The following is a 24,014-nucleotide window of genomic DNA, read 5'->3' as shown; positions in this document are numbered from 1 at the left end:
CTCCTCACAAAAATGGCGAGCGTGGAAGGCAGGCGTTATTTTATTTTATTTTTATCAGATCACTATTTTGCCAAAAGACGAACACAAGCATCTTAGTCATATTCAGAACCCAGCAGAAATACAGTGGTACCTCGGGTTAAGAACTTAATTCATTCCGGAGGTCTGTTCTTAACCTGAAACTGTTCTTAACCTGAGGTACCACTTTAGCTAATGGGGCCTCCCGCTGCCGTGTGATTTCTGTTCTCATCCTGAAGCAAAGTTCTTAACCCGAGGTACTATTTCTGGGTTAGCAGAGTCTGTAACCTGAAGCGTCTGTAACCTGAGGAACCACTGTAATATGCTCCAAGGGCTATAATATAGAAGGAAAATTAAAAGATCTTCACTTGGCACTATCAGGACTTTAATGTAGGGAACACAAGGCAAATATTGCAGGGGAGGGCATTCCATAATTAGGGTGCCACCTCCAAAATGCCATCTTCCTTATGTAACCACATACCTCTTGTCCTTTAGGTAGGGAAAACTGAAAGATGGTCTCCTATGAAAATATGAAGGTCCATGCAAGTATACAGGCAAAACTTGGCTCAAGACATCAAGACACGAAACAGAAGAGCAGCAATCAGAACAGGGGCTGTGTTTCCCTCCAATATATGAACCACGCATGACCAGAACACCAAAACTTACCAACCCCATTTGCAGGGTTCATTCCATCAGTGATGCTAAAAGACCAGCTCCAACAGGAACTGTTTCTATGCCAGTTGGTCATTATAACTACTATTTCTGAATCTGGGCTTTTCCCCTCTTCCCTCCACATCTCATCTCCCTCTTGGGTCGTGTTTTTTAGATTGTAAGCCAGTGGGCAGTCTTGCTTCAATTTATTTTATGTAGACCACTCTGGGAAGGGTAAAGAAATTGTTACGTACCTACGAATGCTGCAGATAGCATTTAGAAGAGGCACCCGCCCACCCTCGTGCACAGAAAAGAATGAATGCCTCTTCTCAACACAGGCATGCATCGTCTAAAGACAAATAGAGGCTCTTTGCTCCATAACTGTACTTTTATTGATATACAAGATTTATGCAGATTTAATCAAGTCGCTGATTAAAATTCGCAAAAATCAAACAAGTAATATTTCTTTGATCAGGTTAAGTGCCCTATACAGAGTCCTTCTTCGGGTGTTCAAGATGTTCAAATAAGACGATGTTACATGTAGAGACAGATGTTAACCCAGTAACATTGAGCGATCTGCAAAAATAAAACCAAGGTTTCAGCGGGACCTACCACAGACTGGATTATACTTCAAATGGCATTCTGTATGCCCTCGTTTAAATTATTCCCACCACTTCCTCCTGCTCTCCCCTACAAGTACTGATATCTGGAAGCTTGTTTCTAATCATGAGGTAGGGCAGGAATCCTGATTGACCTCAGGTATAATCAGAGTTGGAAGGGACCCCTGCAGGCAATCTAGTCTGACCTCTAGATAAATCCAGAGGCAGAGTTTCCCCAGCACACTGCTGTCCAGCCTCAGTTTAAAGACCCCCTAGGAGAGTCACCCTCCTACTCATCCTTCTAGGAAACTGCTTTCATTCATCAAGAAATGTCTCCTAGTTTTCAGCTGAAATGTAATGTCTAGGTCCACAGTTTAAAGTTGGCTTGTTTCAGACAAACCATAGTTAAAGATTAACCACAGTCTGTCGGGTTCTGATAGCACAACAAGCCACAGTTAACCAACAAGAGAAGTGATAGCTTCCGAATTTTTCTTCAATGACACATTGGAAAGGGAGAGGGGAGCATACAAGCTTGAGGTCAGGATGGGATTGAGCACATCATGCTAAACCATGGTTCACTGTGATGCAGAAGAGTTTAGGAAGGAAGATCAGAACTGATTCAGAAAATTGGATTGCACCGTCTTGTACAGACAGATTGTAGAGGTGCAATGTTTGGAAATTATGTGGGCATATCCACTGATAGATTCTTTTGGCCTGAAGTTGTTTTCAGTGTCAAATTTTTACTGGCAAAACTACTGATTTCTACAGATGTCCATGGGCTTCTAAATTATATTCCTGCAGCGTGGGGATCAATGGCAGGACAACAGAAGTGGATTTTGAAAGCTTTGCACTTGGAGCCTGGAAGCAGGAACACCCACCATCTATTATGCAACAATGTGAGGACCTCGCTGCCCTGGCTACACTTGAACACAATTCTTATAAATGTCAGCTTTATGTAAATTCCTATCTGGATGACTTGTAAAGATTTATACATTTAAATTAAGATGCATGTATTGATGATGATTATATTTCTACAGCGTGCTCTCCAGGGCGCTAGAGCCATCCCATCAGCATGAAAGGGGAGCCCTATAGCCACTGAGAAGTAGTCTTCTCACCCTTTATGCTGAATGGAGCCAATCTTGAACAATCACAGAAAGGAGTATGGCTGTAGCCATCATGAAGAAGACCCCACATTTCTGAATCTGCCACTCACATTGCTGTATCCCACAGGTGTGACAGAACATGAGGCACCACCAGCTTGATTGGTGCCTGACCCCAAGCGACACAAAGCTCTGCGGCTTGGTTCAAGGTCCACATGACTAAGAGAACAACAATTGCAGCTGAGTCAAATCCCCAGGAATGAACCGAGGTTGCCCTGCATATAGGAATGTCGACATTTTGCCCTCACGGGGCAGTCTGTCTCTCCCCCCCCCCCCCGCCTCTTTCTTATCTCCGTTTCCTTCCACAGAAACCTCAACTTGAGAGTCAGCCACACTTGGGCCGTACACAAAAAATACTCAACTTTCTTTGCAGCCAACAATCGGAAGGAAATAAAGAGACACTCATCCTGATGGGAAATCGGAGAGGGGTTAGTCGGGTCGGGTGAGGGGGAAGGACCCTTCAAATGAGTGAAGGAAAAGAAGAGGGAAGCCGATACAGAACATTAGAAATCTCAGCTCTGAACCAAAGAGTCACCAGTTCAAGAATCAAATGCATATGCCAAAGTTTCCCAGACTTCTAATACCTTAGAAGCATAATGGAAGCCCTTGTAAAATCAGATTTGGCCCCTGAGCCTTTTGGGTGCCTGGCCTGGATTTTTCTCTTCCCTCCTCCTCCTCTTGTGTCATATCTCTTGGATTGTAAACCTGAAGACAGGGGCTGTCTTACATTTAATTGTACAGCTTTTTTTTAACCACTGCAGTTTATTATTGTTGTAGAAATTTATTTATTTTTAAATTAAAAATGTACAAATTGTATGTAAGCTACTCTGGGAAATTTTCTCAGCTGAGGAGAGGGATAAAAATGTTCTAGTAATACTAATAATAATGGCAAGAAGCTCATTTCAGCCTCAAGTCTTTAGGAGGCTTCCCCCCCCCCCTTCTTTCTTGTTTGTTTCAGAGGCCCCAGAAAGAGAGGAGTAGAGGCAAAGACTGACTGGAATGTTTATTTGCTGGCTCAACCAGGATTCCAGCAGCCTTCTGTCTTATTTGCTCACCTGCTCCTTGGGCTGAATTTGTGGGCTCTGCACGAGAAGTGGATTTCTTTGCAAAAAAAGAAGAAGAAGAAACTCACACAGAAAAATCAATACAGCCTTTGGGCAGAAGCATGAAGTCAGGTACATTTCAGAAATGCAAGCCCACGTGTTCCTAAGCGACATTGGATTAATCATGGATCATACTGGGGGCCACCTCCTACCAGTAAGAACATCATAAAAGCATAAGAAGAGCCTACTGGATCACTCCAAGGGCCCATCAAGTCCAGCATCCCATTCTCACAGATGCCTGTGAGAAACGCGCAAGCGGGACTTGAACACAAGAGCCCTCCCTCCTCCTGTAGTTTCCAACAATGGTTTTTCATAAGCAGAAGCACCTCCAGTTGTGGAAGCAAAGTATAGCTAGTAGCCATCGATAGCCCTCTCCTCCAAGAATGCATCTGATCCTCTTAAGCCATCTAAGGTTAGTGGCCATCCCTGCCTCCTGTTCCATGCCATGCATAGTTCTATACTTCTATCATGTCTCCTCTTACTCGCATTTTTTCCAACCTAAAAAGTCCCCAGAATTGCAACCTTCCTTAATAGGGGAGTTGCTCTAGCCCCTTGATCCTTTCAGTTCCTCTTCCAACTCTGCAATATCCTTTTTGAGGTGAGGCGACCAGAACAGTACACAGTATTCCAAATGCGGCCAACACCATAGGTTGGTATAATACAGCATTAGGATATCAGCAATATTATTTTCATCATCAGATGAAACATTGGAGCAGTCAACTAGAGGGGAGCAAAAGTGTGCTTCCTTCTACAACAAGGCTCCCAAATTAAATTGGAAGACAAGGTTCATCTAGTCCAGCAACCTGTTTCCAACAGAGGCTGACCAGAGGCTGAAAGAAAGAAAAAGTATACAAAGGAAATATCAACCCCTTCTTTTAAACCCTGTCCTCCAAAGCAAGTGCTAGCGAGAAGTAAACTGCCTCTGAACATGGAAGCTCCATCTAAAGCCTATGCTCCAATTTGGAACATATTTGGTTTCACCTTGTGCCCTGCTTCCCAAGTCATGATTCCAACTAATGCCCAGCGAGATGCAAAATCATTTACAGATGCCGCTTTCAGAACTGCTTCCCATTCCATCAAAAGATTTAGGGTCCAGAAAGCAAAATCCAGCCGAGCCAAAAGTTCATAACACCACAGCCTCATGAGACATGGTAATCGGGTCATATACCACAGCAGCACAAAATGTAGTACCATGTGCAGAATATTCAGCTGCCTGCCTATGCTGGTTTTTTAAAGAACACACATCAAGTTCCTAGTCCTTTGTGATTTTGAAATCACGCTTTAAAGAATGTGAGAGACCTCTGGTGAGATCTCAGAAGTTGGAGAGGTGGCTGAATACGATTTCTAGTGGTTGGGAGGGATCTTCAATGTCCAGCACAGCACTCCTCCACCCACCCCGGACTAACGGAAGCAGAAAACAACAAAACAAAGCAGCAAAAGCGGTGTAGAAATAATAAGTTATTTGCTTGAGGTATGCAAGACTGCAGAGGGAATTTGCCCAAACAGACCAAAACCTTTCAGCATACACAAAATCTAGCCATGCAGGACAGGCAGGTTGAAATCTGCACACTTTAGGCAAAGTCTGAACAGCAAAAACAACAACAGACCTACCTTCCACACAGTGCTCCACCTCTTCCAAATTGCGCAGTGTAATCCGCATGAGGCTTGAGTTGAGCATCAGTTCGTTCTTGTGAGCAGGCCACATATAGTGCGGGGCAGGGTTGACGAAGAAAATCCGGGTGTCCCCTGTAGACACCTGGTTGTCGCAGATCAAGGGGTCCCCAAATCCCCCAATCATGACTTTGTTTCCACCTTCCAGGAGGATCTCGTGAGTCACAACCTCTTTGCCCTTCAGATACCGCCAGACCCTCACCTGAAGAATGAAGAAGAAAGCAGGACATTTATTATTACAAAAGCCCATCAATGATGTGATGGTTGAGAGGGGTGGAGGACCTCAGGCCAGGTGCAGGGGGCGGCTCCAGGCTTCTCTGTCAGGACCTCAAGACTCTCCCCCACCTCACGTCCCATCCCTGGGGCTTTGCACCCTCCTCAGGTGTTTTTGCCTGGCTGAAATGTGCCCTTGAACTGCCTTTTGCTTGCCTGGACAAAGGGACAGTGTGTGGTGGTTTGTGTGTGAGGAAAAACTGGGCTACTGTGCAATGATGAAATTTGCATTAATTGACCTGCACAATTTTGGCCCTGCCCACTGCTGGTATGTGGCCCCCAGAATGTTGTCTACAAGGAAATGTAGCCTCTGGGCTGAAATAGGTTCAGAATCAGGGCTATGGGAGACCTCACATTCAGAACCAGTTTGCCACCAAACATCAGGAATAGGAGGAGGAGAATCCAAGTGGCCACCCGGGGGGGGGGGATGCCTTTCTAGTGAAGCAAAGGCTACCTAAACGTAAGTGAATGCTTGCTCCTATTTATCCATCCCCAACAGTTGAGACTTAAAAGATGGAAAGCTCCTTAGAGAAACAAACATGTCTGCCCCCTTACATCACTTTGTCAAGTGCATGCACTTGAAAAACACAGTAAATACTTCTGTGATGACAAACCTTTGTTAAGTGTTATATCCTTGAAGGGTTGCAGCTCTGCTTTGCATGCAGAAGATGGCAAGTGCAATCCCCAAGTATGGCTGGGACTATCCCCTACATGAAACCCTGGACAGCCACTGCCAGCCAGAGCAGGTAATACTGAGCTAGATGGAACCAATGGCCTGACTCTGTAGAAGGCAGCTTCCTATGACCCCACATCCTTGGACAACACCGTAATATTTCAACAGTGACCACCCCTATTGAAAACTGGGCCGGGTCCATGTGCAGCAAATTCCATATACAGTGATACCTCGGGTTAAGAACTTACCGTATTTTTCGCTCTATAACACACACCCAACCATAACACGCACATAGTTTTTAGAGGAAAACAAGAAAAAAAAAATTCTAAACGAAACAGTGGATGTATGATTTTTGTGGTTCATGCTGTGGCCACAGACATGTGATCTGACGGTGAATTTGGGGTGACCCAGTGCAAAAATCCTTAGGATCCATGTGGATCCGTGCTTTGTAACCACGGTTTAAGTGGGGAGGGAAGGAAAAGCACTCAAGGGACAAGGGACACGCATGGGGTGGGTGGAGAAGGATGCTGTTAATAATGCAGAAGAGGGGTATAAGAGGAGAAGCAAGCAGGCTCTGCTTCTCTCCCTCCTCCCCGGCTCGCTGAAAAGCTTTGCTGCTATTTAGCCAGCTGAGTGGGGAGGTGAGAGAGACAGAGAGCTTGCTTGCTTTAAAGGAGCCAACCGGACAGGAGCCGCTTACACGAGTGTAAGCGGCTCCTCTCCTCTCCCACTTTGCTCCTTTAAAGCAAGCAGGCTCTCTGTCCCTCTCTCCTCCCCACTCAGTGGCTCTTCTCCCGCTTTGCTGTTTCAAAGCGAGCCACAGAGGAGGGAAGGAAGGGGAACCATGGATCCTCTGCTCACGACTGCAGCAGATCCCCCCCCCCCCGCCATCCGTAGGCATTCACTCCATAACACGCACAGACATTTCCCCTTACTTTCTAGGAGGAAAAAAGTGAGTGTTATGGTGCAAAAAATACGGTAATTCATTCTGGAGGTCCGTTCTTAACCTGAAACTGTTCTTAACCTGAAGCACCACTTTAGCTAATGGGGCCTCCCGCTGCCGTTGCGCCGCCGCTACACGATTTCGGTTCTGAAGCTAAGTTCTTAACCCGAGGTAATATTTCTGGGTTACCAGAGTCTGTAACCTGAAGCGTATGTAACCCGAGGTACCACTGTACACCAATCCCTCCAAAGTCCCAGCCCCATATTCCTTGGGGTGGCTTTACATCTCTGCTACTGAGGAAAGAGAACCGTTGGCACGGGTGGAGAGGCAAGCTGGAGCACAGGAGGACTTGATCTGATGCCATAACCGAATCCGCAGGCCTTTTTATTTCCTGTCTGGGCACATCTCAAACATACGTCATTATGAGCATGGATGTTGCAAGGAGGCCACTTGTGATTGCCTATTGCAGTACTCACAGAGAGAGAACCTCTACGATTCTGAAACAGCAAAGACAAACCATCGACGTTTGCCATATCAGCAGTACAAACCATCGATGCCGATCATATCGGAACTACTTCCATGAGAGGAAAAAACAGGCACTCATAACAAAAATAGGAAACTCTAAAGCTGAGCTGAGGACCCTTTTTCATCCTGTGGGCCACATTCCCCTTACAGAGACCTTTTGGGGGCCACATGCTGGTGGTGGGCGGGTCCAGAAGTGAAAGTGGGTGGAGCGACAAATGTAAATTTTTCGTTCTTATGGTAGGCTAGTTTCACACACCGCTGTCTACCCTCCATCCAAGAGGCATGGTCAGGGTTCAAGGACACATTCCAGTTCGGCAAAAAACAACAACACTTGAGGAATGTGTGAAGCAAGCTCTGGGGCACATGGCATGGGCAGAGCCCTGTGAGCCAGGTGGAGAGGCCTGGGGGGGGGGGTGTCTGCATTTGGCCCCCAAATCTGATGCAAACCCTTGGTCAAGTTACAGCTGCAGGGAGGATGTAACAAAACTCCTCTCCTTCCTCTTGCACTCGATTTTTAAAAAACACAAACAAACAAGAGAAAGCAGTACTCTTTAAATCACAGGAAAAGTGCCAAGCTTCCGTCACCTAAAAGCAAATCTCACCCCCTTTTCAGTGTCAAAAATCCGAACTGCAGGCCTTGTTTTCCTGGCGCAAACATTTTCCACAGACTGGCAAACTGCCAGACCCACTTCAGTGGAGAGGAACAATCACAGACCATAGCTTGTCCGTCCTCCTTCTCCCCCACTTCTCACTGTAATCAGCTTGGGGGTTTTGTTTCCATGATTTTAACACCAGCAAAGGTGCCCGTTTCTCCCTGCCTGCGAAAAATCTGGGGCGAGCTCGATGCCTCTGACAGGGCACGGAGAACGCGGTAATAAACATGCCGAAGCTCAGGTTAAGAGGGGCCACCTGAAGCCGCAGAGAGTTATGGAATGCATCTCTTCCCCACCGGGAACGGAGCCAGTTCCAAAACCATGCCAAAGGAGGCATGAAAGGCCCTTCGCACCAGCTGCTTGCCAAGGTGCGCCCTGCAGGTACACTTTACCCCAGATTCAAGTCGAGGCAAGGGAAGAGAAAAGGAAAAAAAGAAAACCACAGGATGAACCCCACCCATTTTATTTGCAAAGGCACAAGAAAAAGGGATTTGCAGCTCAGCAGCAAAGGCAAAGACTGGCCTCACATCCCAGCTTGAGTGCAAAGAGATGCTTGGGTATGCCGTGCACATAGGTAGGGGAACTAAGGTAGGAAGCCCAGTACTGTCTACACTGACTGGCAGCAGCACTCCAGGGTCTCAGGAGTCTTTTTCCCAAACCAACATAGAAATGTTGAGGATTGAACCTGGGACCTTTCTGCATGCGAAGCAAACGCTCTAACCTTTGAGCTATGGCCCTCCCCACTAACTCCTGGTCATTCCCACCCCAAGCATAATTTATCTGAGCAGAGTAATTTAGATGGGAGGACCCCTCTCTCTTTTTAGTTGGTACTGTTAATCAATTGCAAGGCAGAATTGTTGCTGATCTACAGCAAATGAGTTATAGATTGACCAGTAGATCCCCATCAGCCCACCTCTGATAAAGAGAAGTTGCTTTGTTTATTTTGTATGAGTACACTGTGGCTCAATGGTAGAGCATATGCCTTAAAAAGAGGAGGTCGTTCCCCAGGTAAGACGGGGAGAATATCCCCTGTCTCAAACCCTGGAGAGGCACTGCAAATCAATGCAGACGATGCTGAGCTGGGTAGACAAATCGTCTGCCCCAGTAGTGTCCTATGTTTCTATGTTGTAAGCAAAGGGATGTGGCTCCACAGTACAGCAGCGGCTTTGCATGCATCAGGTCCCAAACTCAACCCCCAACATCTCCAGGAGAGAACCCTATCCGAAACCATGGAAGGTCACTGCCAGTCAGTGCAGACAATACTGAGCTACATGGATCAAGGGTCTGACTCAGTATAAGGAAAAAACCTGTGTTCCAGCATCTGCAGAGAGTGAGAGAGAGAGCTGGGTCAAACTCTGCAAGCAGCATTTTCAACCCTCTGCTTCTCATGAGGGGGATGAATGGATGGGATGGGAAGGTCATATAGTATATGCAGAGACACTGAACTCATCAAGGGCAATTAAGACTCCTAGCACAGTGAGTCACCAGGCACTTGAAGAATTTATTTTAAAAGGGGGGGGGGGGCTGTGAAGGAAGAGACATAAGGAGATCAAGCCTGGGAGATAACAGTGGCAGTTAAGACCCTTCCAGCGACAAAAGTGCGCTTTAGAGAGATTTATAAAGACAGCAAGAGCAGGGGCCGTGGAAGACAAAAATGCTTTTACGAAATATCTTGCGTTTAAATTACAGCTGGGAGCATTAATGGGTACATCCAATCAATTAGCTGAGGATGGAGAATTCCTATTAAAAATGTGTGTGGGGTTAATTGGACAGTCATTCCCTTCCTTACACACACACACACACACACACACACACACACACACACACACACGGAGGGGAGGTCTGCCTTTTAAGGGAGACCAAGGGCTAGGACCCATTATCTTTTGCCTACACATCCCCACCCCTCAAACCCGCTCCCATGGGACTGCTGTGACATTGCGGAACATTCACCACACATTCCAAATACTCAGGGGTGGGGAAAACATCAGCTATGGAAAGCAGGACAGGAAGGAAAGGAACAGAGCTGTCCGCAACATGTGGCAGAGGGATGCAATTTTTTCAGGTGACACATATGAGGAGGGGGTGTGGCGGGAGCAGTTCCCCCACTGCTCCCACTACCGCCAATTCTCCTTTAATGCATCCTCTACGGTAGCCCACTGCAATAGAGGACCCTGTCTTGCTGCCAGTTTTTGAGTCAAGATTCAATGAGTTAGATCGAAAGGCTAGCATATCTGATACAGAACTGGATAGGCCAACCTCCCTTTTGCACCTGGGTTAAAATAGCAAGCACTAATTGTGGACCTAACACAGGCAGAAACCTTTCCCCCCCCCCCACTCCCCAGGCTGATAAAGAGCCCTGTGTGACTCAAAAAGATCAGATACAACATTCCACACAGGAGCTGGTCTGAGCAAAGGGGAAAAGGGGGGGGAGCACAGCTCATACACTCAAGTATTTCGTCCACTGGCTTCTGACTCAGAGAGCAGACAATGAACCTGGGTCAACAGCACAGAAGGGCGAAACACACACACCTCGATTCTTCTCCTCACTTAGTCACTCCATCCAGCAATGGGGAAGCAAGATGAGCAAGTCTCCATCCCAGCATTTGCCCTCTGTCCTTCCTCTCCGCCCCCACCCCACTCAATTCTTAATCAGTTGGCAGGGAAAGCAATGCCTGGAAGCAATCCGCAACTGTTTAAACAGCGTTAGCTCTAATTTCTTTCATTGGCTCTATCTCACTCATCTTTTGTGTATATTGGAGGCTTCATCCTGGGAGGGTTAGGATTTAACCAACAGGGACGGAGAAACTTCAGCGGAATGCACATCTTCAGAGAGCACTTTGACAGCAGACCACCCAGTCCTTATTAAAACATTCTCAACTGGGGGAGAAGCAGAACTGGAGGCGGCAGGTGGGGGAACATCAGACATGAAGCAGCCCGGCCAAAGGCTCTCACTGCAACACCTCAAACAGGTTAAAATCCAGGGTGTTGTATGCAATCCGTTATGCAACCTCCAATCACTGACAGAGGAAAATTAGGTACAAATTGGCTGATGAAAGATTTGTATTTATTTATTTTAATCAACACACCTATGCTATACATTAAATGCCTGCACAATCTGAATCTTGCCTCCCATGAAGCTGCAATGGGCAAACCAGTTTAATCACCAGCAAAGGCCTAGATCCAGTGGTGGTGGTAGTGCGCCTTAGATATAATGCTGATTCTATGAGATCCTGGTTTTGGCTTCATCTTCTCTCACACCAAAAGGGCTCAGAATGGCACAGATGGGTCCACCACCATCCCCACCGCTTCTCCTCTGCAATATCCTCAGAACAGCCCTGCAAGGCAGATAAGGCTGAGGACACAACTATACCTGCCAAGTCCAGCACAGGATTCACAATGACTCACATCACTTATCTGGTAAGTAAAGGCAGGGTACTGGCAGCTCTAGGGCTTATCTATGCCCTGCCCGCTGATTTACCCATATGAATACAACCTCCCCAAGCCATTTTTAAACAGGTCATCATCCCCCTGCCCAGCTTTTGGAACAGAGACATGCCCTGCTTGTGGGAGGGAGGTCTTTTGCAGGTGCTGGATTAGGCCTCACTCTCACCCTCCAATTTTCCATCTAAAACACATACACACACATCTGTATTTGGCTAATACACACTTGCCAAAGTATAACTTTACCCAGATAGAGAAAGGTGTAAAGCTCTGAAAGGATTTCACCCCAGTTCTCCCTCTTCCAATCTTTATTGGGGTGTGGACAAAAGGGGGCATTTGGGAAGATGGGCTGCAACTGGCCAGTTTTCCTCGCCCTCCCTTGTGGTTTATCCACTCACACACAGACACAGTGGAGATTTTGAGTTCCCGTTCATGAACAGCAAGACCTCCCTCCCACACACACCATTTACAAAAGCAGTTCTTGGACTACAACATGCTGCCATTCCGAAAATGACTTGATAGAACAGGAACCCCCCCCCAAAAAAAAAGCCTTCCCTCATGCCCTTAAGGTGTGCAGAAGTAGCTTGGCAATCACTGCCATCCGTAGCCAACAGCAATTTGAGCAAATGCAGTCTGAAATAGCAGAGAGCTGCTGAGCCTGGACAATACTGAGCCAGATGGACCATTGGTCTGACTCAGTAGAAGACAGCTTCCTGTGTGCCTCTGTCCATCCCCCGCTCCATGTTCCACACTTTGAAAGAACAGCTGCCATGCAAATTTGGAATCTGCTAGGTTCATTCCTCCACACAAACATGTGGGGAGAGGCACAGCTCAGCAGGAGGACATCTTTTCTGCATGCCGAAGATCCCAGGGTCAATCCCTATACTCTCCAGGTGGTGCTACCTGAAGACATTTTGTGTGCAAAGCGTGCACACTATCACTGAGCTAATTTCATAAGCCTACAGCTTCCATTAGTGATGTATGGAAATGAGAGCTGGACCATAAAGAAAGGTGATCGCCGAAGAATTGATGCTTTTGAATTATGGTCTAGAGGAGACTCTTGAGAGTCCCATGGACTGCAAGAAGATCAAACCTATCCATTCTGAAGGAAATCAGCCCTGAGTGCTCACTGGAAGGACAGATCCTGAAACTGAGGCTCCAATACTTTGGCCACCTCATGAGAAGAGAAGACTCCCTGGAAAAGACCTTGATGTTGGGAAAGATTGAGGGCACAAGGAGAAGGGGACGACAGAGGACGAGATGGTTGGACAGTGCTCTCGAAGCTACCAGCATGAGTTTGACCAAACTGTGGGAGGCAGTGGAAGACAGGTGTGCCTGGCGTGCTCTGGTCTATGGGGTCACGAAGAGTCGGACACGACTAAATCACTAAACAACAACGGCTTCCATTCACTTATACCAGGGGCTGGCTAACCTTTTTTTGCCTGAGGGGCAGATTCAGCCTGGGGAGGGGGGGCACATGCCAATGGTGGATGCAGTCACCCCACACTCTTGCATGCTCACACACAAGCAGACAGTGTCACCCACCCGCCTCAGCAGATCTGGGCTGATTAGCGGAGGACAGAGGCTTACTGCCCGCTCTTCACTCATCAATGATGAGCCAGGAGGGGTTCACTGACATCTCCAACAGGGAGCTGGCCTCTGCCTACTCCAGCTCTGCATCCCTATTTTTTTCCATTTTGTCCCCCCACCAAAATCAGTGGGGGTCTCTGGTAGAGGGGGACAGTTCCAGAAAGAAATACTTGAGGGGGCTTGATTAAGGGGTCCCCCTCCCCAAACAGAGTCACCCCTGCTTTATGCCAATGCTTTAATGGTGGGAATGGTTGCCAATCTCTGCAGAATCTGCCTTGAAAGCAACTCTTATACAAAAGGTACGTTTAAAATTACCCTTTGACTGTTGGCCACTGGGAGTGACGGGGAGGAAGCCCGGGGAAGGCCAACAGCAGGTGAAGTCAGAGTCAATGATAGTAAGAGTCAGACCCAATGAGAGATGAAGCCAGCTAATTCCTGGCTTGTCCCCACACTATGTCCTGCCGAATTCTACTAGGGTGGAACTTAGACAGAGTGACAGCAAAGGCTACCCCCTGGACAGGTTGCAAGGAGGAAATCAGTCACATGGACTTGCCCTGTGAGAAATCAACCTCCACTGCTCTCAATACCCTTGATCCTTATAAATAATAGTGTGGTTAATTATTATTTTTAAAGGAAGCTGTGTTGGCCCCTAAGGGTGGGGTGGGGGAATCATCATCAGTATGGCCTGTTCAGGTCTTGCTGACCCTAGTTCTCCTGGCATACTTAGAAACAGAAGATCTTCCTGCAGTTAACCAAGATTTCTGTTCCAAGACCAAACACAAGCTATACCTTGTAGCAGCAGGGGTTATTTGCAGTGGTAATAAGCAGTGAGTCTGCAGCAACAGGGGTCAATCTTGAGGAACATTTTACAGCATGATGGCGTCCAAACATATTCACCCAGTCGGTGTGACCTTTTCCTTCCCATCAAAATTCCTCCCCTGCCAGAATTTGCATTGCGAGCTCCATGGGGCAGAGGGCTCTCTGGGTTAATCCTACTCTAGAAAAGAGCCATGCCTACCAATGCTGCAATATAAATAAAAGAAATTGTCAGCAACCATGCTGGGTCATTCTTGTTTCATTTTTTTTTAATTACACAGGTTTAGTGGAAGAAGAGGGAACATACTACACTCTTCCAAGCTGGTGGCTTTGAAACTTTCCCAGCCTGGAAGTATAAAGGCAATGTGCTCTACTGCAGACACTTGGAATTGGGTTTGCTTAAAAGCAGTCTTGCAAAGATGTTGCCTGCTCCGGGGTTAGCCGCACTTTTTAAGAAGGCTACTCTCCATCTAAAAATACATAATTATGTACTGAAGCTTTTCAAGTCGCCCAATGAAAAACATGTGTCCTTGCTTTTTTCTTTTAAAAGGAACTTGTTTAGATTTAGAAGAAGGAAGGTTACAAAGAAAAGACCTGCCATCAATCAAAACAGAAATATACTGGTGCAGCGATTCTCAAGATTACATTTCCACTGACTTTGAGATCTAGATGGATTGTGGGGAGGGAGGGAGGGAGGGTGTGCATGTGTGTGTTTGTGTTATCTGCTGGTTTAAAAGTACAAGCAACATGAAGTGAGGGTGGCGCTCACCTTTCCAAATTAATCCACTGTGAAATTGGGGGGGGGGAGGGAGAGAGAGAGAGAGAGATGGACAGACAGATTTAAATCAATCAAGTTCAAGTAATTGCTCTTCACAGATGGGAGGCTGTCTGCTGTGCCTCCACGTGGGTCAGTGTTCTCAGCTTGCCTCCTTCCATTATGATGGTGGTGGTTCATGCAGAAACCTAAGAGGGTGGGCTTCTCCAATGGTGGGTAATTAACTTCTTAATCTTTACACACACCCTAAGAAGTCAGGAAGAGACCATAGCTCATTGGCAGGGTGCCTGCTTTTCATGCCAGCTTCAATCCTCAGCATCCCCAGGTAGCGTTGGGAATATTATCCTGCCTGAAATCCTGGGACAGCCGCTGCGAGTCAGTGTAGACAATATTCAGCTAGGCAGACCAATGGTCTGACTCAGTATAAAGCAGTTTCCTATAATCCTATTAAACAAAGGGACATATCTCCGTGGTGAAGCATCTGATTTGTAGGACAAAAGGTCTCAAGTTCATTCCCCAGTATCTGCAGGCAGGACTGGGAATATTCCCCTGTTTGAAACCCTGGAGAGACAGCGCAAGTCAAGGTAGCAATACTGAGCCATTTGGACCAGTGGTTTCACTCTGTATCAAGCAGCATCTTCTTATATATCAACTTCCTTGGGTACAAGGATAAAGCATCCCTCCCATCTCAGTGGGCCTAAAGGTTTGGGAAACCCGGTTGGTTAAAGGCAAATGAACTTGGCAGATACTTATCTTAGGACTGCACTGTTTTTAGTGAGTGATTCAAGCTTGCAGGGATGCTATGCCTTACATCAGCACTCCCCAATGTGGCACCTACCAGACACTGCTAGACTACAGCTCCCATCATACGTGTCCATTGGCCATGCTGGCCACAGCTGATGGGATCTGGAGTCCAAAATTATCTGGGGTCGGAGGGAGGTTGCTTTACGTCGCATAAAGTGCTCCATTCTTTGATCTTAGACTTACAGAACGGAGACCCAAACTGAGTGGCTCTGCATGCAGACAGTCCCAGGTTAAATTCCCCCTGGCATCTATGGTTAACAGGATCAGGAAGCAGATGAAGGAACTGCTGGACTGCAATGAACAAACAGTCTGACATGGTATATAAAGGCAGCATCCTAAACTTGCAGTTGTTCATAGAGGTGGAAGGAAGCAACCTTCGAAGTGGAACAGAAGAGCATCAGAAGAGCCCTGCTGGATCAGGGCAAAGGCTCATCCAGGCCAGCATCCTGTTCTCACAGTGGGCAACCAGATGCCACAATGGGAAGCTTGCAAGCAGGACGCGAGCGCAACCACACTCTCCTCTCCTACATTTGCTGGAGAGGCGTACTGCCTCTGACAGTGGACACAGAGCACATAGCCATTGTGGCTAATAACCACTGATAGCCTTTTCCTCCATGAATTTGTCTCACCCTCTTTTAAAACCATCCAGGTTGGTAGTCTTCCACCCACAATGTTCAGGGGCACTTTTAGTTCAGATGCCTCATGCTGTCCTAAGGTTGAATGCAGTCCAGAATTGAACTGACATCACACCAAGTTCTAGGCAGATTTAGCCACTTGGGCTGTGCATGCACCATAAATCTAAAGTGCCTATTCCCCCCCCCCCCCGGGAATCCTGGGAATTGTAGTTTACAGGTGCTTGGAACTGTAGCTCTGTGATTGTTAAACTACAGTTCCCAATATCTCTTTTTTGGGGGGTGCTTTAAATGTATGGTGTGTACGCACCCTTGGACCAAACTGAATGAAACCCAAGTGTGTCAGCTTAAATTAAGTTTGCGGATCTTGGGGGGGGGTAAGACTCCACAGAGCCCACAAACATCTTATCTTGTGGTAGGGTACAGATATTCTAGAGGGTGAAGGAAGAAGGCTTCACCACCCAGCGCTTAATGAATTTGCAGAACTCATTGTTGCAAGGATGAAGCAATGGCTTTAACATAGGATCATGGGGGAAAATATTGAAGGTTACATCAGCCTTGCATATTACTATTTAAGGGGTCACTGTGGGCAACAAGGAATTCCACACAGGTGACTTGAACAGGCTGGCAGACAGCCATCTATTTCTGCCTTAGTTGCAGAGGATACTAAACCCTTTCCTCCAAGGATAGCATGAACACCAAGGAGGTTGTTAGACAAGGGTCACTAAGATCCATCCCTCCTTTGCAAGCTAGTTTAATGGAAAGCATTTGTTTTTTACTAGCCTAAGGCTTACAGACAAGGTTGGGTGTGGTAAGGTCTGTTCTGTCAATGGTTATTAGTTGTGAAAACTATAGAACTTCCATGTTCTGAGGCAGCCTATCTAGAAAAACCAGCTGCAAAGTACAACTGCAAGAGGAGGACCTTCATGCCCCTAACACTTACGGAGGTGGGATTGTAGGCTGACCCAGAGCAAAGTCAGTCTTAGATATCTGTGAGACGCAATTACACACTTGGGAGCAAGCTATCTTGCTGGAGTCCACTGGGACTACTCAGAAGGAAGTGGGAAAGTGGGAAATAATTCCAGGCCTGAGCTCCACTGAACTGATATTCGCTCACTTAACAAAGCCAATCCTATGGCCTCAGAAGAAATCCTTGCTGTACCCAGTGGTGGTTGCTCTCACATAAGTATTCATGCATATGGAGATGGCATGTAGCTCACTGGCAGAGCATCTGCTTTGCCAGTGGAAGGTTCCTGGTTCAATCCCCAAGGTAAGTCTGGGAGAGAACCCTTGTCTGAAATCCTGGAGACCTGCTGCCAGTCCGTGTTAATAATACTGAGCAAGATAGACCAGTGGTCTGACTCTCAGTTTAAGCCAGCTTTCTGTGTTCTATAGTATTACAGTGGGTTTTCTTTTTTGGCAGGTGGGATAATACATAGCAATTATTTATCTGGAACTTCAGCCCATTTCAAACTGTTTTTAAATAACTGGTTCAACAAGCCGCTATCCTATTCTGGCTCAAAGTGAGCGTTGTCACCGGCACCAAGAGCACTGTTCTCCTACAACACCTTCCTTGCATTTTCTTTGGGAGCATATATATATATATATATATATTGCACTTTTAAAAACATCCCGGGAATGTACCAAAAACATAACCGTGAACAAGCAAAAGAAGAACTTCACACCTCAGAGGCACCGTTTGTTTTTAAAATGTTCAGTTTCTACTTTTAATTTTTCAAAAGTGATAAGTCATTCAACTAAAAAGCAACATCACCCTTTAGTTCTAGCAACAGTTGTGAAATGGATGGCAATCGGCGGGTTTGGGGGGGGGAGGTGCGGGTGTATTTGTCAATTCATTTATTGAACAGGGGAAAAAATAGCATTTCAGTCCATGCCCGTCCACGCGAAAACTCAACTATTTCTTGCTGGGGGGTGCAATCAATGTAAGAGGCAGTTCAGGGCCTGGCGTCGGAAATAAAGTTGTTTCTAAGTTGGCCTGTTTCAGCCAGAAATAGCAGCAAAAAAACAAAAAAAAGTTCCAAAGATGTCCAGTGGGGCTACTCGGATGTAAGTTGTAAACTAGGAAACAGGAGCGGGTGTGGGTGTGGGGGGGGGGAAGAATCTTTTCCAAGCCTGATTCCTCCCCAACCCAGTTTGTTCCCATCGGCAGGTTTGCAGTTAAGAGATCGACAAGTTGCGGGGGTAGGGGGGGGTGTTACAAATTATCTTTAAAAAAAAAAAAAAAAAAAGCAGAGACAGAGAAAGTTTTGCAAGAGAGTGAAGATCACAACACAGAGACTTTGGCATGGGAAACAGTGAAGGTTTCAACCCAGCCAGGAAGCGCAGCCCATTGAGTGTGTGAGCCCACCTCCCTCTGCCCCGAATTACCTTGCAAGAGTAGGTCTGATGAACCGGATCCACGTTCACGATTTCCTCCACCGTCCCTGTGAGGACAACGTTAGCTTCTTCCTCCCTCCTCTCCAGTTCCCTCTCGGGACAACTTCCATTGCAACTGCCCAGCCACGATGCCAGCAGCAGCGGCGGCAAGAGGAGGCGCAGGAGGCGAGCGCCAGCGAAGGGGGACCCGGGGGCTCGCTTTTCCCACCCCATCGCGGCACAAAAGCAATCCGGGCGCGGGATGGGTGGGTGGGTAGAGGAGGCTTGCAAAAAAGAGAACGAGAGAGAGAGAGAGGAGAAAAGGTAACAGGAGGGAGGCGGAGAGGAGGGGGGGCGGGAAACAGTTTTGTTGGAGAGAGAGGGGGCGAAAGGATCAAGCCCTTACAAACTGCACAGTTGCACCCCCAAAATGGGATTTTGCAGAGGGAGGAAAGGAAGGTTACTTTTATTGCAAAAGGGGGTTGAAAGGAAAGCTGGTGAGGGGAGGAGAAAGCTAAAAGAAAGAGGGGAGAAAGGGATGGATTTCTAGCTCTGGTGAGGCAGAGAGAAAGAGAGATTTGCTTCTCCTGGTTTTCCTGCCCCTGCTTCTCTCGCTCGCTCGCTCTCCAGTGTGAGAAAAGGCAAAAGGGGGGTGGGAGGGAATTTGCATGCGATCTGAATTGCTGATAAGGAAAAAGGGGAGGGGGGAAGCGGAGGGGAGGGTTTGCGAAAAGGAAAGGGGGGGGGGGAGAGAGAAGAAGAAGAAGAGAAAGCCTAGCTTCGCTCCTGGCTGGCTCCCTGCCTGCTGCTCTGCTTCTGTCTTCTTTGCAAAAGCGAAAAGAAAAAGAAAGAAAGAGCTGGAGTAATAAGGGGAGAAACGCCACCCGCAGGAAATACAGCTCACATCAGGTTAATGGATAATCAGGCCGCCAAACGTGATGTGACTTTTAAAGGTGCAGCTTAAGACGGGCAGAAGAGGAAGTGGAGCAGTCTTCTGCTTGGAGAGCTCAACTGGATTTATTTTTATTTATTTTTTTTAAAAAAATCACAAGCCTTCTTTCTCAATGTGGTCTCTTGGCTTGCACCTTCTGCTTGGATAATTAGATTTTATTTGTGATATATATATTTAAAACTAGGGTGCAAAAAGTGGGGAGGGCTCTTGCACCTTTAATAGTAAAGGGCGTTCCCTCTTCGACCCAACAATTAAAGGTGCACGAGCCCCTCATCTTCTTTCCAATCTGACCACCAGCCTAGCTTTTTATTGTTTAAAAAAAAAAAAGATGGGACAAATTCATGGACAAGGCTATCAGTGGCTACTAGCCATGATGACTATGCTTTACCACAACAATCAGAAGCAATAATGCTTCTAAATGCCATTTGCTGGAATCCGCAGGAGAGGAGGGAATTCTTGTGCTCAGGTTCTGCTTCTGAATTTCCCACAGGAATCTGGTTTGCCACTGTGAGAACAAGATGCTGAAATAGATGGGCCATTGGCCTGATCCAGCAGGGCTTTTCTTATGTTCTTATTTGGGTATCCTGTTTAAAACCCCTTATTTCTCTTTTCTGGGCTTTTGCCTGCCTCCACCTTCTGTTTGTTTCCAGAAGAGATGTATAATCTGACAGTATCAATTTAAGTCACCCCCATCCTCTGGGTGCTTCCACACTAGGGTTTGTATTCAGTTGTGTTTTGTTCAGAGCAGACACTTTGAAATTAATGGACCTAACCTAGTCATGTTTGTTCATTTGAGTGGGTCTCTTCTCTGAGTAAACCTTAGTTGAATACCACCAGGCTTTGGCCTCTTAAAGGAATAAAAATGACCAAAGATGGGGGAAATCAATGCATAAAGTTATTTGCGTTCTTAAAAAGGTAAAGGGACCTCTGACTGTTAGGTCCAGTAGCGGACAACTCTGGGGTTGCGGCGCTCATCTCGCTTTACTGGCTGAGAGCGCCGGCGTACAGCTTCTGGGTCATGTGGCCAGCATGACTAAGCCACTTCTGGCGAACCAGAGCAACGCACGGAAACGCTGTTTACCTTCCCGCCGGAGCAGTACCTATTTATCTACTTGCACTTTGACGTGCTTTCGAACTGCCAGGTTGGCAGGAGCAGGGACTGAGCAACAGGAGCTCACCCCATTGCGGGGATTCAAACCGCCGACCTTCTGATCAGCATGCCCTAGGCTCTCGTTTAGACCACAGCGCCACATGAATTTTACTATCTAACAAGACCATTGATCCATAAAGTGAAAGCAATAAACAATGTACTGCAGTCACACAATCAATCAATCAGTAGCTAAACCCTTTATTTGCGTTCTTATAGCAACTAAAAACATTTTACTTTGTAAACTTATTCATTGTGAGTGGTGCTCTTTGGGTTTTGCTCTTTCTAGTTTGCAAATGTGTTTTAATGGCCGGATTATTACCTCTCCTTTTTTATTGGTAAGCGACTTTGAGCTGCTTTGTGGAGGGCAAAGCAGAGTCTAATTTTTATAATGAATTAATAAATAAGCCCAATACCTGCCAAAGGGTGGAAAGTTGAGTAGTTTACTGTGGAAGAACTACGAGTGTGTAACACTAATGCACAAACTACTTTTATTTATTTAAACAGTTTATATACATCTTTAACAAGGACCCTGAAGAGTGCAGAAATGATTGATCTTAGGCATGTGCTGCTGTTGTTTTAAACTGTTTTAATATTTATAATTATTTTTAAATAGTTTGTTTATCTATTTGTCTTATATGGGATGGGTTGAACCTCTCAACTATTGGCAAAAATGTGTTTGTTAAGAATCTCATGAACTGGATCAGAAGAACTTTAAACAAAATCCTGAACGGAAGGGAGACAATTATTACAGACATTATTTGGTTGTTATTTTTATTTTGATTATATATTTTGTGGTTCATATTTTGATTTTGTTCTGTGAACTGCCCTGAGACCTCTGGGTGTAGGGTGCTACAGTGGTACCTTGGTTCTCAAACTTAATCCGTTCTGGAAGTCCATTCCAAAACCAAAGCGTTCCAAAACCAAGGTGCACTTTCCCATAGAAAATAATGCAAAATGGATTAATCCATTCCAGACTTGTAAAAACAACCCCTAAAACAGCAATTTAACATGAATTTTACTATCTAACAAGACCATTGATCCATAAAGTGAAAGCAACAAACAATGTACTGCAGTCACACAATCAATCAATCAGTAGCTAAAATGGGTTCCACACAGTCACACAAAAAAGAGCCGCAAAAACAAAAATGCAAAATAAATAGCAAAAACAGACAGACCTCAGCATAACTCTCAAAACGGAGGTGTGGCAAGTGTGGCACTCAAATTGGAAACGTAATACTCAATTTGGAAGCATAACACTCAAAACGGAGCACATTCAGCTTCTGAAAAAAGTATGCAAACCGGAACACTTACTTCGGGGTTTGCAGTGTTTGGATTCCAAGTTGTTTGCGTACCAGGGCGTTTGAGAACCAAGGTACCACTGTATATAAATTCAATGAAGAAGAAGAAGAAGAAGAAGAAGAAGAAGAAGAAGAAGAAGAAGAAGAAGAAGAAGAAGAAGAAGAAGAAGAACAACAACAACAACAACAACAACAACAACAACAACAACAACAACAACAACAACAACAGGGGAACACCTGGTACTGGAGATAATAGCTTCATGGATGCACAGGAAACTGGGGTGGTGCTCCGGAAACCTGCTAAAGGGCAGGCAACTATAAGAAGGCAGCAACTGGAGGGCTGACTTGTAGTTTCAGTTGTCTCTGTACTAATGCACAGAATATGGGAAACAAAACAAAATTGAGCATACAGGATGGCAAATACGACCTAATAGGCATTATTGAAACATGGTGGGATGAAACTCATGACTAGAATGTAGAGATTGAGGGGTATAACCTGTTCAAAAGGAATAGACCAAACAGGAAGGGAGGAGGAATAGCATTATATGTAAAGAGATCCATGACCTGGAGCGTGGAAGGCAGATTGATGGTATACGGGGAAAATTGTAGGAGAGAGAAACAACAGTGGCCTTACTGTAGGTGTCTGCTATAGACCCCCAAGCCAGACTGAAGACTTGAATGATGCCTTCCTAGAGCAGAATACCTACGAAACATTCAAAAAGGAGAGAGATATCAGTCATGGGAGACTTCAGCTACCCTGATATTTGCTGGAACTCAAACTCTGCCAAAAATGTAAGATCCAACATATTCCTCAGTTGCTTCGCTGGCAATTTCATTTCCCAGAAGGTAGAAAAAGCAACCAGGGCATCACCTATCTTGGATCTGATCCTCACCAACAATGAACTGATAGACAAAGCAGAAGTATTGAGAACCTTGGAAGGAAGTGACCATATCCTCTTGGGTTTCATGATACAGAGATAAGATAAAGCTGAGTGCAACCAGACATGCACTCTGGCCTTTAAGAAAGCCAGTTTCAAAAAGCTTGAACAACTACTGGGCAAGATCCCATGGCCAGAAATACTGAAAGCAAAGGGAGTGCAAGGTGGAAGGGAGTTTCTTAAAATTGAAATATTGAAAGCACAAATGCAGACAATTCCAACAAGAAAGAAAAGTGAGAGGCGTCTAGAGAAACCAGTGTGGCTACATAAGGAGCTTACAGATGAGCTGAGATTTAAGAAGGGCATGTATAAAAAATGGAAAGAAGGGGAAATCACAAAGGAAGAATATTCACAAGTAGCCAACAGTTGCAGGGAGAAGGTCAGGCGGGCCAAACCTCAGGATGAGCTCAGGCTTGCAAGAGAGGTTGAAAATAATAATAATAAAGACTTATTCAGCTATGTTTGAAGCAAGAGGAAAAACAGGCAAGTAGTAGGTCCTCTGCTAAGGGAAGATGGAGAAATGGTATTCAGTGACAGACAGAAGGCAGAACTGCTCAGCACCTACTTTGCCTCTGTCTTTACTCAAAAGGAAAGCAATGCCCAATCTGGTGATAACAGAATAAACAATGCAAGGAAGGAGCTACAGCCCTATATAGGAAAAGGTGGTAAGGGAACACATAGCTACTTTAAATGAATTCAAACCTCCAGGGCCTGTTGAGCTACACCCAAGGGTACTAAAGGAGCTTGCAGAAGTAATATCTGATATCTATAACCTTTGAGAATTCTTGGAGAACCAGCTTGGCGTTGATATCAGAATAGACGGTCAGTCTGTGAACACTTAGAAAAGGGTACAGTGGTACCTCAGGTTACATACGCTTCAGGTTACATACACTTCAGGTTACATACACTTCAGGTTACAGACTCCGCTAACCCAGAAATAGTGCTTCAGGTTAAGAACTTTGCTTCAGGATGAGAA

At 45.9% G+C, this 24,014-nt stretch overlaps 1 protein-coding gene across 4 annotated transcripts in view; it reads right to left on the bottom strand.

Moving 5' to 3' along the window:
- AGRN (agrin) overlaps window positions 1–19,600 on the bottom strand; it is a 243,119-nt gene extending 223,519 nt beyond the window's left edge. The window contains exons 1-2 of one of the 4 annotated variants that reach the window (XM_083752360.1): window positions 18,713–19,600; window positions 5,140–5,401 (exon numbers count right to left, since the gene is read on the bottom strand). In XM_083752360.1, coding sequence (XP_083608486.1) covers window positions 5,140–5,401; window positions 18,713–18,934 — 484 coding nt within the window. In that variant the 5' untranslated portion in view covers window positions 18,935–19,600. The remainder of the gene's footprint in view (window positions 1–5,139; window positions 5,402–18,712) is intronic. The other 3 variants (XM_083752361.1, XM_083752362.1, XM_083752363.1) reach the window with 3 other exon arrangements.
- Window positions 19,601–24,014: the final 4,414 nt, after the last annotated feature.

Source organism: Podarcis gaigeae (assembly GCF_964106915.1).
Source record: "Podarcis gaigeae genome assembly, chromosome: 8".
NCBI classification, from domain to species: domain Eukaryota; kingdom Metazoa; phylum Chordata; class Lepidosauria; order Squamata; family Lacertidae; genus Podarcis; species Podarcis gaigeae.
The sequence above is the reverse complement of the archived record's forward strand: the minus strand, read 5'-3'. Positions and strand labels throughout refer to the sequence as shown.